General features: G+C 32.8%; 2 protein-coding genes across 3 annotated transcripts; both read right to left on the bottom strand.

The window, feature by feature from the left end:
• Window positions 1-271: 271 nt before the first annotated feature.
• On the bottom strand, window positions 272-3,145 carry LOC111714099 (GPI ethanolamine phosphate transferase 1). Its single transcript, XM_023489138.1, has 4 exons — window positions 2,472-3,145; window positions 917-975; window positions 676-771; window positions 272-343 (listed from the first exon to the last, which is right to left on the bottom strand). Exons 1-4 carry the CDS (start codon window positions 2,530-2,532, stop codon window positions 296-298), a joined length of 264 nt encoding a protein of 87 aa, XP_023344906.1. The 5' UTR covers window positions 2,533-3,145; the 3' UTR covers window positions 272-295.
• A 3,549-nt stretch (window positions 3,146-6,694) lies between these two features.
• LOC111714098 (uncharacterized) lies at window positions 6,695-13,979 on the bottom strand (the record flags this gene model as incomplete). Of its 2 annotated transcripts, none has more annotated exon segments than XM_023489136.1 (12): window positions 6,695-6,804; window positions 7,162-7,209; window positions 7,283-7,384; window positions 7,565-7,989; window positions 8,082-8,291; window positions 9,278-9,392; window positions 10,394-10,435; window positions 11,677-11,730; window positions 12,299-12,360; window positions 12,760-12,927; window positions 13,368-13,474; window positions 13,895-13,979. In XM_023489136.1, coding segments are annotated over 12 exon segments (1,513 nt in total), but the record flags the coding sequence as incomplete, so codon positions are not given.
• Window positions 13,980-14,024: the final 45 nt, after the last annotated feature.

Raw genomic sequence — 14,024 nt, 5'->3', positions numbered from 1 at the left:
TAAACGTTTATCAATTGTGAACCATTTCAAAGTTAAACAAAAACATTTCTATTTAAAGAATTAGTGACTTTCATCAACATTTAATTGTCAATCTTTTCAGAAGTTTTAATGTATAAAAAGCGTCTTCGGACTTTTCGACAGATAGTCCCACGAATAGGAAAATAGATCGTAAGAATCTTTTCATTATAAATTTGTAAACCCTGTAATAATTATTTATCATTATTCATTTCATTATTTTTTTAGGAAATAAAGAGTTTTCTGCATTATCGATTTTGATTCGTGGGTTATACCTTGTCTATCTGTTCATCGTCAGAATCTTGTTTCTTAGCGACAACAATCTTGTCTAAAGAGTCTGTTGGCGTATTTTCGATATCTATTGATTATTTAAAATTGTGCGTTCTGTACAAAAGTGAATTGCGCATTTCTACTGCAGGAAAAAATGTCGGAATTATCATAATTAAACACTTTTCAAGCTCGATAAACGACGTTATTGTTCACATTATTAATCAAATAGGGTTTTCAAGGGTACCGTTGTAATAGCTAATGATAATCTTTTACAAGTTAGTAAGGGAGAAAGGTTTTGAATGTTAGACTTTTTGGTCTTGATGTCTCTGTCGCAATTCCTTGCTTATTTCAGTGTGCCAGTAAAACTTCTTCTGCGCGTTTGTGTTTTACCTGATGAAGAAAGGGTGCTGCGCGCGCTTTGTAAAAGCTCTGAGCACGTAAACCATCAGCAACAAATACTACAAGTCTTCGCGCAGCCGCTTGGTGCTACAACAACAAAAATTCAAAGAAAAATTTAACTACAATAAAAAAATGTACAAACAGATTTATTTATTGTTGAATATTTGATTGATTAATTGATTGCATATTTAATTAATTGATTGATTATGGTTTCATTGTTTGATTGATTCACCTGTGGAGAACTGGGTTCCTTGATTTGTAGAATCGGAGACTTGAAGTAAATATCAAAAACTGAAACAATTTTAGCCTTTTTATTCTAAACTTTAGATTTTCAGATTTTTTAATTTTCCTTTATTTTCCTTACTCCTCTTCAGTATAATTTTCCTTTTTAAATCATATTTTACATGCCGGGTCATAATAATCTAACTTAATCTAACCTTTCTCTATTTTATCCATGGTTACCAATGCCGGGTCAATAATTAATCTAACCTTTCTCTATTTTATCCAAGGTTAATAATGCCGGGTCAATAATTAATCTAACCTTTCTCTATTTTATCCAAGGTTACTAATGCCGGGTCAATAATTAATCCATCCTTTCTCTGTTTTATCCATAGTTACTAATGCCGGGTCAATAATTAATCCATCCTTTCTCTATTTTATCCGTGGTTACCAATGCCGGGTCAATAATTAATCCATCCTTTCTCTATTTTATCCAAGGTTACCAATGCCGGGTCAATAATAAACCTTTTTCTATTTAATCCAAGGTTACTAATGCCAGGTCAATAATTAATCTAACCTTTCTCTATTTTATCCATAGTTACCAATGCCGGGTCAATAATTAATCCATCCTTTCTCTATTTTATCCAAGGTTACCAATGCCGGGTCAATAATAAACCTTTTTCTATTTAATCCAAGGTTACTAATGCCGGGTCAATAATTAATCTATCCTTTCTCTATTTTATCCATAGTTACTAATACCGGGTCAATAATTAATCCATCCTTTCTCTATTCTATCCAAGGTTACCAATGCCGGGTCAATAATAAACCTTTTTCTATTTAATCCAAGGTTACTAATACCGGGTCAATAATTAATCTATCCTTTCTCTATTTTATCCATGGTTACTAATGCCGGGTCAATAATTAATCTAACCTTTCTCTATTTTATCCATGGTTACTAATACCGGGTCAATAACTAAACTATCCTTTCTCTATTTTATCCATGGTTAACATGCCGGGTCAATAACTAAACTATCCTTTCTCTATTTTATCCATGGTTACTAATGCCGGGTCAATAACTATTCTATCCTTTCTCTATTTTATCCATGGTTAACAATGCCGGGTCAATAATTAATCTATCCTTTCGCTATTTTATCCATGGTTAACAATGTCGGATCAATAATTAATCTATCCTTTCTCTATTTTATCCTTTTCTTGTTTTGTTCAAAGTTATTTTACCCCATGATGTTAAACATGGAAAAAATACAATTCATTTTAAACAATTGAGAATGGAGTGGCTTCTTATTTGAGAAAAATTGAAGACTTAGTACATCTGATCTATAGCAGACCACACATGAAAAAATCAAGATATTCTCAACATTGCTATTTGGGAGATGGAGAATTACTTCTCAAGTATCAAGTAAGTATTGAGTATTTTAGGTGCTAGTAAACAAGTTTAGCCATAAAAATTAATTATGACGATATATGAATGTATAAACAGTACAAATGAAAACAGAAACGCGCTTGTATTTAGAATTTTTTATAACTTTTCAATTTTTCTTTTTCTTTACCTGAATATATAACCATCAAATGCAGTAGAAATGGTGACATTTTGTTAAGATATTTCATCATTTTGATTTTTAATGCTATTGTTTCTAAATGCCACGGCTTGAATCACAGTTGCTCTAACGTCACAGTTTTATTATATCACAGTTTTATTCTCTTAATCACAGCGCTTCACTACATACTATTTATAACAGTTTAACCAAATCAATTATTTGCTGAAATTTGTTTAACTATTAGTCTATTTGTAACTCTGAATAAAAATTGTGTTTATGTGCTTCCGATTTTCGTTTGTAACAATATAGTTTTCAGATTTCAGGGGGTTAAGGCTTTCCGTTTATTTGAGTCAAAATATTCCGCTAATCTGGGTACTTGTTAATCCGCTAATTTCTTCTGCTTTTCTCGAGCACATTTTTCCATTTTCTTTGAAAAATAGTAATTACACTTATTAATTTTAAATATTTTTATTACCTCAAACATCAGTTTAATTAAGTAAATTAATGGAAAGGGCGGGGGTGGTCAAAATTTAACATCAACAAATTTTGACAAAAAGGGCAGATTGGTATTTAATAACCTCCGAATGAAGACAATATTTTAGGATTATTATTTTGTGGATTTTTACGTTTGCTGTACAGTGTACAAAGTAAAATTGGAATTATGAATTTTTCTTTTAAAAAAATTGAAGACTAGTACTAGATAATTTGATTTTTAACTTTTAGACTGATTAAAATATTTACAATAAATTTTTAACTTGGATTCATAATAAATATTCAATATTAATATTCTCAACAATAAAACATAAAACATCATCAAAAATCCATTATTTTTACCAAAATTCATCTAGATTACAATTTTACTTTAAATATATATATAAACAGCAAATGCAAATATATTTGCATAATTTTGACCATATATTTAATCTGCATTTGCTGAACGAGTTGCTCAATCAACTGCTCATGTACATTGTGCAATAATACTGAAGTAAATTAAGCCCCAAATCTAGCCTGTCAGAGCTGGTGACTTTAGAATGGTGGATATCGAGATTAATGCTTGATCCTCTCTTTTTCTTAATCTCGAGACTAACCTAATCTTGTATTTGTATCCTAAAAAGTGTATAAAAACAACCAACCAGAGTCGCGAATCAGAAGCCGGGAAATTTGAATTTTGGCGAGCCATTTAAGATTAATATACAGAAACGGGAGAGACTCTCTAATTTTGAAAAATCGGTTTTTGAATTTTCTGTACTATGTCCAAAGAAGAGTGGATTAAGCAAGAAATCGAAAGTGTCCACATTGGATATTCGGATTAAGCAGTCGGGATTAAAGGTATCCCATTCAAAAGTTCTCAGCTCAGGCTTAGCAATATGTAAAGTAAGAGTAGGATTAAGTATAAGTTAAAGTTCGAAATAAGTTTCCTTCTCAAATATTTCAATCATTTTTTTTTAAACTACAAAAGATAAATAATCGACAATATATCAACAATCTATACTGTACTGTAGGGTATTTTTAATAGATTTTACACAAATTTCGCAATACCAATTAGGTGTACAGTGTACAGTTTACAGTGTACAGTGTACAATGTACAACTATAGTACAGTTCACTTTTTTTAATTGACTGGAAACAGAATATTGGAAAGTAATATATAATAGTGGATTAAATGATGTTCAAACATATTTTATCAAAATTATAAACCCGAGTATTTGAAGGATCAGGGGATGAATAAGCTTTCATTTCTTTAGTAAAAAAGAGTATAAATTGCGTTGATAATAATAGTTGGAACTTCAAAATTGATTTAAGCCAAATGTACTAGCAACTTCAAAAAGAGAAAAAAAGAAAAAAATTCCTGATTTTAAACTAAATTCAAAATCGATTTAAAATCAATTTTCAGGTTTATTACATTCAAAATTAATTTAGGGGATTCAGAATTTTATTATTTGTTGAAATTAGATCATAAACAAACAACTAGAAAATCTATGAATTAAGCAAAAATCGATCTAGGTTAAAAAAAAATGACAAAATTCAACTGGATTTGTTAAAAACAATGAAAAATTATCCACCCCCAGCTCAAGAAAGACATAAAACAGCATTAATTACAATTTGTTTTATCAAAATTATTGAACAGCTTGAAAAAAATTGGCTAAACAACTAGGAGAAAATGAAAAAACAAAAACTAATTTTTAATTTTTAAATTTTTCTCCAGAGATCTGAATAAGATTATCATGGAGATTACAGACTATTGAAAAATTTACATAAAACAGTCTTTAACAGATATTATATTTATATTATCAGAGCTGCGAACTTTTGAATGGTGGATATCGAGATCAATGCTTTATCCTCTCTTTTTCTTAATATCGAGACTAACCTAATCTTGTACTTGAAAAGTGAATAAAATTCAACCAATCAGAGTTAATTTAAGGTTAATATACAGACTCTCTAATTTTGAAAAACCCGGTTTTAAATTTTTCTGTACTATATCCAAAAAAGAGTGGTTTAAACAACAATTAAACATTGGATATTCGGATTAAGCAGTCGGTATTCGAAAGTTCCCAGCTCTGACTATTCAACAAATAAAAATCAAAGATGTACATATAATGTTTAATGATGAAATTGTGTAAACTCTAAAGACACATTCCTTTAAATTTTCTACTTTTCTTTGCTGAATCTAAGTTTATAAAAACGAAAGAAATATTTGTTATGTTTTTCTCTTAAATATTAGATCATTTTTTTCTAATTTCATTAGCTTAAATAAAAATCAGCAAAAGTAGGCGAAATAAAACAGATAAAATTTTGATTAATCAGCAAAAGTATTTATCCCGCTGATTCAGGCTGATAATTGCACATATAGTAAATCAGCTCAGATTAGTTCAGGATGCAACACTGATCTCCCGGTTATCAGTTATAGTATAAATTATCTGAAGAAACAGGTTGATAGCTCTTTGATACGCTGATTACGTTCTCCATTAGTCCTGAAAAAACGTAAAATTTATTAATCAATCAATCAATTAATCAAAAATCATCAATCATAAATCATCAATCAATATATCATGAGTCATGAGTCATCGGTCATCGGTCATCGGTCATCAGTCATCAGTCATCAGTCATCAGTCATCGGTCATCGGTCATCGGTCATCGGTCATCAGTCATTAGTCATTAGTCATCAGTCATCAGTCATCAGTCATCAGTCATCAATCATCAGTCATCAATCATCAGTCATCAGTCATCATCATCCTATGAAGAAAAACTTAAAAAGCTAAATCTACAAACACATGAGCAGAAATGATTCAAGCTTTCAAGATTGCAATGGATTTGACAATGTTGACAAGAATACTTGGTTTAAATTTGTTGGTGAAAGAGAGACGGTCACAAGATTAAATCAAGATAGTATTAATCTTGCTAAACCTGTTGCTAGACTAGAGATTAGGAAGAATATTTTCTCTCACAGAGTTATTGACCTATGGAATACTTTACCCCATGATGTTAACATGCAAAAAATACCCTACAATTTAAACAAGTGTATGATAAGAATCATTGAGAATGTAGTAGCTGCTTATTTGAGAAAAACATCTGATCTATAGCAGACCACACATGAAGAAATCAAGATATTCTCAACATTCCTAGATGAAAGTTGGAGAATTAGCTCTCAGAAATAAAAAAAAAAATCAATCATCAATCATTCAATCAATTAAGTATGGCAATCAATGAGTTCGAAAACCAATAAGTCAGTCAATCAATCAATCAATCAATCAATACATAAATCAATTCATCAATCCAGCAATCCATCAATCATTCAAATAATTATTATTAAATATCAATTAACCATTCAATCATCCATCAATCAATCAATCAGTCAATCAATTAATCAATTTATACTTTAATCAATCAATCATTATTAAATATTAATTAACCATTCAATCATCAATCCATCATCAATTAATTAATCATCAACCAATTTATCAATTTATCATCAATCAATCAATTAACCAAGCCAAGAAAACCAACAAGTCAATTAAACAATGAACCAACAACTAATTAAACAAATCGATTGATTATTCCATATTAAATAATTATCAATTCTTGCTTTAATAATCAATTTTTACGTTTTTCATTTTGTCACTTCCATTAATTCATACCTCCATAATTAGTAAATTCGTTCTCTTTATCAACTTTTTTATCACATTTTAAAATTTGATAACTATCAATAACCATAGTTAATAAACAGCTTTCAACGACATCTAGTGGTAAAATCTTACAACTTACTTTTGCCTGGATTCACTGGTCTATACACTCCAGCCTTAGGGGATACAAAATCAAGATTCTTTAAGAGCTCAGGATCCTCCGTATCTGTAGATAGATAGATGGATATATAGATAGATAAATGATTAGTCGATATATCGATAGAGAGTGAGATTGTGAGAGAGAAAAAGAGAGAAAAAGAGAAAAAGGGAGATATTGAAATTGAAATATTGAAATTGATAAGTTTATAAATAGATAGAAAGATAAACAGATTTTTAAAATATGAATGTAAGAACATTTACGGTACGTTTACATCTTTATGTTTTGGTTAATTTGAATTGTACGGTGTTCCTATTTCTCAATAATCAGAATTAAATCAATTCAAAACTTATCGTAAATGTAAGAAAAATTGTACAGAAAAAAAGCAACTCATTAAAAAAAAACAATTGTAAAGAAGTCCCCCACCTGGTATATCAAAATCTCTAGGACCCGTGTAGAACTGCGTAGCGTGACCTAAAACATGTTGTTCATAAAAAGAAAAATTGAAAATTTTCAAAAATGGCTGATTTTCTTGAAGACGACATACCTGATAAACTGCTAGCGGTTGATAGTTTACTCCCAGTGCTTCCATGAGATATTGTACTTGTGTGAGACTTCAAACTTTCATAATTTTTACCCTCAGCTAATCCTGAATAAAAGATAATTTACATTTACAAATTTATTTTTAAAAATATTATTTCCAAAGATTCAACTGGCAAGTTTTTTTTCCATTCTGATACTTTTTATTTTTTTTCCCCCATTCAATAAAAAACCTAAAAAACAAACTGAAAAAACCGAGGTGGAGAGGGGAAAAATATGCTATATTTACCTAGATGAGCTAGTCGTCTGGGTAAAGGTTCCTGGGTTATCGGTGAGGAGGTTGAGGTCGTCCTCCCTTGGTTGAGATCAGAAGGAGATTTAGGAAGTGGAGGAACAGGTAGAGGAGGTCGACCCACCGGTAAACTCGCTCGAAAGGTCATCTTTTGCGAGTTACGCTCCGGAGGTTTGTTTCTAAGGTCAAGATCAGAAGAGTTGGTCTGTGCTAGCTCACCAAACTGCTGGGAAACACTAGAAATTTGGCGGGAAATTTGATTTTTAGAATTAGTATTTTCCCGCCAAAAACCCAGCTCGGCGGATTTTGCGGTTATAGCGGGGGGAGTGCTGCCGGGATTGTCCTCCTCCATGGCCAGCTGTTCCAACCTGTTAGTGAAGTTTATCGCCTGCTGTAGTGAGGAGACAGGCTGGGAAAAGGATCTGTAAAGAATAGTTATAAAAACATATGATCAGATAAATCCATTTGGCGGCAAACTTTTAAACTAAAAAACTTTTTCTAAAACCTCTGTTACCTTGAGTGTAAAGGCTCTTGTATTGTGGAAAACTGTTGACTTTGTGTAGATCTAAGGGGGACACAAGGAGCTCGAGATCCTAAACTACTCTTCTCCAGGGACCCTAGGTTCTGAGGGACCTTCTCCGATAGGTTTGATGATTGGTTGGTGAGAGAGGGACGAAGAGGTGCCTTCAAAGGAGAGGAGGGAAGAGAAGAGGGGGAGAGAGATCTAAATACAAAATTAGAAAGATAATAAAAATTAAAAATATAGACAAGAAACAGGTGAAATGGTGAAAGGGTTTTTGTGTTTCATTTAGGTATAGTTCAATAAAGGTTGGTGGGAAGAGCAGGAACTCATAATAGATTTATAGATAAATACATCTCAACTTATTAGAATCTGATCATAAATCAATTAATCATCCAGCATCAAGTATCAATATAGGGAGTATAGTCTTACATCCCCCCTCTCAGAGGGGTATTATTATTATTAAAGAATTCAGCCCAGGGAAGAAAGTTCAAGAAAAAAGTAAGAAAAAAAAACAATAAGAAGGGGAAAAAAGTATTTAGTGGCAAAATAGCTAGTTTGCGATAAAAAGTTGAAAAAATATTTATCCTACGCCTACAGGAAGGAAATTTTGGACAAGGACAATAATGACAGGGAGGGGGAGCAATTCAACTTCTAGTAAGAATATACTGGTATCAATTTTAGCTGGACTAGCCGTTAATGGCCGTTAATGATCATTTAAAATATCCCACGCTACTTGTTGTTTTGATATAATGTTAAAAGCAAAATGCCACACAATCTACGTAGTTATGCGGTATTATATTTATTTATTTTAATAATAATTTATATTTCTATTATATTATATTTATTTATTATATTTATATGCATAATTTGACGTCTTGCACAGTTGTACAGTTGTTAAGCTGTTAAGGATTGACGCAATGCAGGTGTTAAGTTGTACAATTTTAAAGCTGTACAGTTGTAAAGTTGTACACTGTAAAGTTGTACAGTTGTACAGTTGTACACTGTAAAGTTGTACAGTTGTACACTGTAAAGTTGTACAGTTGTACACTGTAAAGTTGTACAGTTGTACACTGTAAAGTTGTACAGCTGTTAAGCTGGTAAGGATTGACACAATGCAGGTGTTAAGTTGTGCAGTTGTTTAGTGTACCGTTGTTCAGATGTAAAGCTGTACAGTTGTACAGTTGTACCTGAACTGCGCATGACCCAGAGGAGAATGGACCGGGGAGGTTGCGTGTTTGTGAACAGAACGCGTCAAATGTGCTCCGGGAGAATCCATCATTTCCTCTTCATGAATTGTTTCTCCTTAAACAATAAAAACATACAAAAATGTCACAATCGTAGAAAGGAAAATGGGGGAGGGGGGTTTAAGCTTAAAAAACATTATGATTATGATCCAAAATTCAAAAGTATTTGATTTTTGCTTTCTTAAAGGGTAAACGTAACGTGGTTCAAAAAAGAACAAATACATCCTTGGAAACATTTCACTCAAACGTACTCTTTAATTCCACTCGTAGTGTATAGTGGCATTAAAAATAAGAAACCTCAATGGGGTATATTTTTCAGGGGGAATTAATTTTGCATCGGCCCAAAAAGGCAAAAACATCAGAAGGCAATTTATTTTTATCTTATTTGATACTGTGCACTTACAAATTTTTTCCCCAAAATTAGCGAATAACAATCTGAACCCTAAACCAAAACAACGTATGAGGGGAAACATTATTTTCAAAGATGGGTGGGGGAAATGAGTTTTCAAAAAATAAAAATATTTTTCATGAATATTTAACATCCAGCTAGATGTTAACCATAATTTCAGGATTTAGTGTATAAAGACTAAAAATTAATTCCAGAAAAGTATGAATTATCAAAAGTAGGGTTAACATAAAACAACTAGCTTGAAAGTTAAAGTTTTATTTATCCACATTTTTCCCCAATCCCCACACGGTCCCCACACCTAGGACACCCTNCCCCTAATTTAGGAAAACAATTGCCCCTAATTTAGGAAAACAATTGCCTCTTATTTAGGCAAAACAATTGCCCCTTATTTAGGAAAACAATTGTCCTTAATTTAGGAAAACAAATGCCCCTAATTTAGGAAAACAAATACCCCAATTTAGAAAAACAATTGCCCCGATTTAGGAAAACAATTGACCCTAATTTAGGAAGACAAATGGCCCTAATTTAGGAAAACAATTGCCCCTAATTTAGGAAAACAATTGCCCTAATTTAGGAAAACAATTGCCCCTAATTTAGGAAAACAATTGCTCCTAATTTAGGAAAAAACACCCATACAAATCCAATTCTACCTGCTGGAGAGTCAAGGGATCTGCTCTGTTTGTGCATAGGACCTAAAACCATCAATCAATCAATCAATCAATCAATCAATCAATCAATTAATCTATCATTCAATCAATTAACCAATTTATCAATCAAATCTTAAAAATAATTTTTTTTATCATTTTATCAATCAAATCAATTAATTTTAGTTGTTGGACCAAGGCTTTTGAATAAATAAACTATTCTGTTTGTTCTATTTTCCCTTTGGTCCTATTGGTCATGAAAATCATGTTGATCATGTTGATCATGTAGGTCATGTTGATCATGTTGGTCCTGGTTTGTCCTGGTTTATCCTGGTATATTGACCTGGTTTGCCCTGGTTTATCCTAGTACATTGACCTGGTTTGTCCTGGTTTGTCCTGGTATATTGACCTGGTTTATCCTGTTATATTGACCTGGTTTGTCCTGGTTTATCCTAGTATATTGACCTGGTTTATCCTGGAATATTGACCTGATTTGTGAATAAGATCTAAGGGAAGTAGGGGATCCAAGGTTAACGAACCAACTGCAAGAAATTATTAGAATAAACAAATTATATAAATAACAAATCTCCGCTGGCTTTTTACATTTTAAATCATTTGTTTGCTAAAAAAAATGTGTGTTTGCAGCGGTTAAAAACAAAAAAGTTAAAGGAATACGACAGTAATAAAATCACTTGTATTTTTAGCGTATGAAGGAGAAAGAGTATTATTTGTAATTCCAGCGGTTGAAACAATAATAGTTTTCAGAAATATTTGTGTTTCTATTGGAAGACGACATAAATTTTAATATCAATTCATTTTTAATTTCTTATTCTGAACTGCAAAGAGTCTAAGCTATTTATTACCCGCTTTTCTCCAAAGAATATAACATTGAGGAAAAACAGAGATAAAAAAATACACAATTTGAAATGAAAATGCCTCATGCAGATACATTCATTAATTTGTTTTTATTAATGTGAGATACAGTGGGACCATATAACTGTAAAATTGGAAGACGACTGTTAGATTATATTGACCTGGTTTGTCCTGGTTTATCCTAGTATATTGACCTGGTTTTTCCTGGTTTATCCTGGTATATTGACCTGGTTTGTCCTTGTTTGTCCTGGTTTATCCTGGTATATTTACCTGATTTGTCCTCATTTATCCTGGTATATTGACCTGGCTTGACTTGGTTTGTCCAGGTTTGACCTGGTTTGTCCTGGTTTGTCCTGGTTTGACCTGGTATGTCCTGGTTTGTCCTGGTTTGTCCTGGATTATCCTGGTATATTGACCTGATTTATGAATAAGATCTAAGGGAGGTAGTGGATCCAAGGTTAACGAACCAACTGAAACAAATTATAAGAATAAACAAATTATATAAATTTAGAGAGAATAAAACTCCGCCACGACAAAGTTTAGAAAAAGAAATGCGAATTTTTTCTACTCTTATTAAAAATTGGATTTTCCGCTGAAATTGTACTTTTTTGGTGAATACTTTAGCCTTCAATCGCGGTGGCTTCACACTAACGGAAGATTTTTTTATCAACCGCTGAGTTTTTTACATTTATAAATTATTTGTTTGCTAATAAAATGTGTGTTTGCAGCGGTTTAAGACAAAAATCACTTGTATTTTTAGCGTATGATTGGGTAAGAGTATTATTTGTAATTCCAGCGGTTGATACAAAAATAGTTCTCAGAAATATTTGTGTTTCCATTGGATTCTAGTCTAGTCTAGTCTAGTCTAGTCTAGTCTAGTCTAGTCTAGTCTAGTCTAGTCTAGTCTAGTCTAGTCTAGTCTAGCCTAGTCCAGCCTAGTCTAGTCTAGTCCAGCCTAGTCTAGTCTAGTCTAGTCTAGTCTAGTCTAGTCTAATCTAGTCTAGTCTAATCTAATCTAAAACATGAAAGGTCCCTTACCTGGAAGATTAGAAAATGAACCATGAAATTCACGAGAATTTCCAGGAATCAGAACTCGAGATCTAAAACAGAACAAATAACTAATCTTAATCACTTAAACACAATGCTTGGGATTTGCAACATTCTGGCTTCCCGGATCCGGATCCACAGATCCGATCCAAGGGGCACAATACCAACCAAAACCTGCAAACACTTATTACTCTCAAAACACAAATTTCCAGTGTTAACTGATGAGCGATTATTTCTTTTAAATGGTTCATGGAGTGTTTGCATAAAATTTATGGGAAAATTTTCATCTGTTCCAAAAATCATGAAATCTCAAGAAATGTTCCTGACGTAGATCCGGATTAAGATCCATTTTTTCACAAATTCTGCCTATTTGTAAAATTTCATTAAGATTGCTCACAAACTGCATGAACCCTCACATGTATAGAAACACAGTTGTCAATTTTATATTTTACCCATGGCTTGCGCTGCTTGCAGCGCCACAGCTGGCCGCCGATCCTGGTCGGCCCGTAGTACTGCCCGGCCGGCTGCCGGAAGGGCGTTGGATTCGACCAGTTCCAAGCGGAAGTCGGTCACTGGCCGAACTCCCAGGTCGTACTATTATCCGGTCATCTTGTCCCATCCTAGAAATATAAAAATAAAAAATAAAAATACTAAAAACGCATTTTTTCAAAATGCCAAAAAGCATGCCTCAAAAATTTCACACCATCATGTTCAAGACTACAAAATGTCATTGCTCAAGACTAGTACATGTCCATTGTCCAAGACTACAACATGTCCATTGTCCAAGATTACAACATGTCTTTGTCCAAGACTACAACATGTCCATTGTCCAAGACTACAACATGTCATTGTTCAAGACATGTAATTTTCGAAGACTACAAAACGTCTTTGTCCAAGACTACATGTTCAAAACCTTATGTTCAAGACTACATGTTCAAGACTATATATTCAAGACTACATGTTCAAGACTACGTGTCCAAGACTACATGTTCAAGACTACATATTCAAGGCTACATGTTCAAAAGTCAAGACTCCAACATGTCCCAACATATTGTCCTACCTGAGCTCTCTGTGCTCCAGGGTGAGTACTGCGGCCATGTCAAAGGCCTCTACGACCTCCTTGAGACCCTCCCCAGCACTAGTATCAATATAGATACCAATCCCAACCTGAACAAGTGACAGAAGTCAAACAATATAGTAAAATTTTCCAGGGGAAAAGTTGTTTGAGAGAGTGTGGGAATAAACTAAAATATTTGGTCCTTAAATTGCAAGTTTTTTTTCCCTAATTTCAAACTTTTTTGATAGATTAAAACCAGTTTATACGAAATACAAAAGACTCTAAGTGAATCGTAAAAAAATCAGATCAATTAAAAATAAAACCGCGTTTAGTTAAAGCTAAAGCTTAAGTCTTTGTTCGGGGGGTGAAAAGACCAATTTGCCTCAGATTTTGTTTGAGGAACTCGATAGAACCACGGGAATGTTCTTAGTTAAAAGACTCTGAATAATGAGTTGACTGTTACAGAGAATGTTAAGTATCCAGGCAAAGCTGTGTTCCCAAGCTAGTAGGCTATAACACATACTATCTACCTGACTACAGATCTGCATAGCCTGCTCTGGGCTGACCGGTCCCTGACCAGAGCTCCGCAATCCATCAATAACTCTGATGTCATTCCTATGATAAAAAATATAGTTTAATTCAGATTAAGGTTCATCTATA

The sequence above is a fragment of the Eurytemora carolleeae genome, unplaced genomic scaffold (assembly GCF_000591075.1).
Source record: "Eurytemora carolleeae unplaced genomic scaffold, Eaff_2.0 scaffold1437, whole genome shotgun sequence".
In the NCBI taxonomy this organism is placed as follows: Eukaryota; Metazoa; Arthropoda; class Copepoda; order Calanoida; family Temoridae; genus Eurytemora; species Eurytemora carolleeae.
Note: the sequence above shows the minus strand (reverse complement) of the source record. Positions and strands in the feature narration are given on the sequence as shown.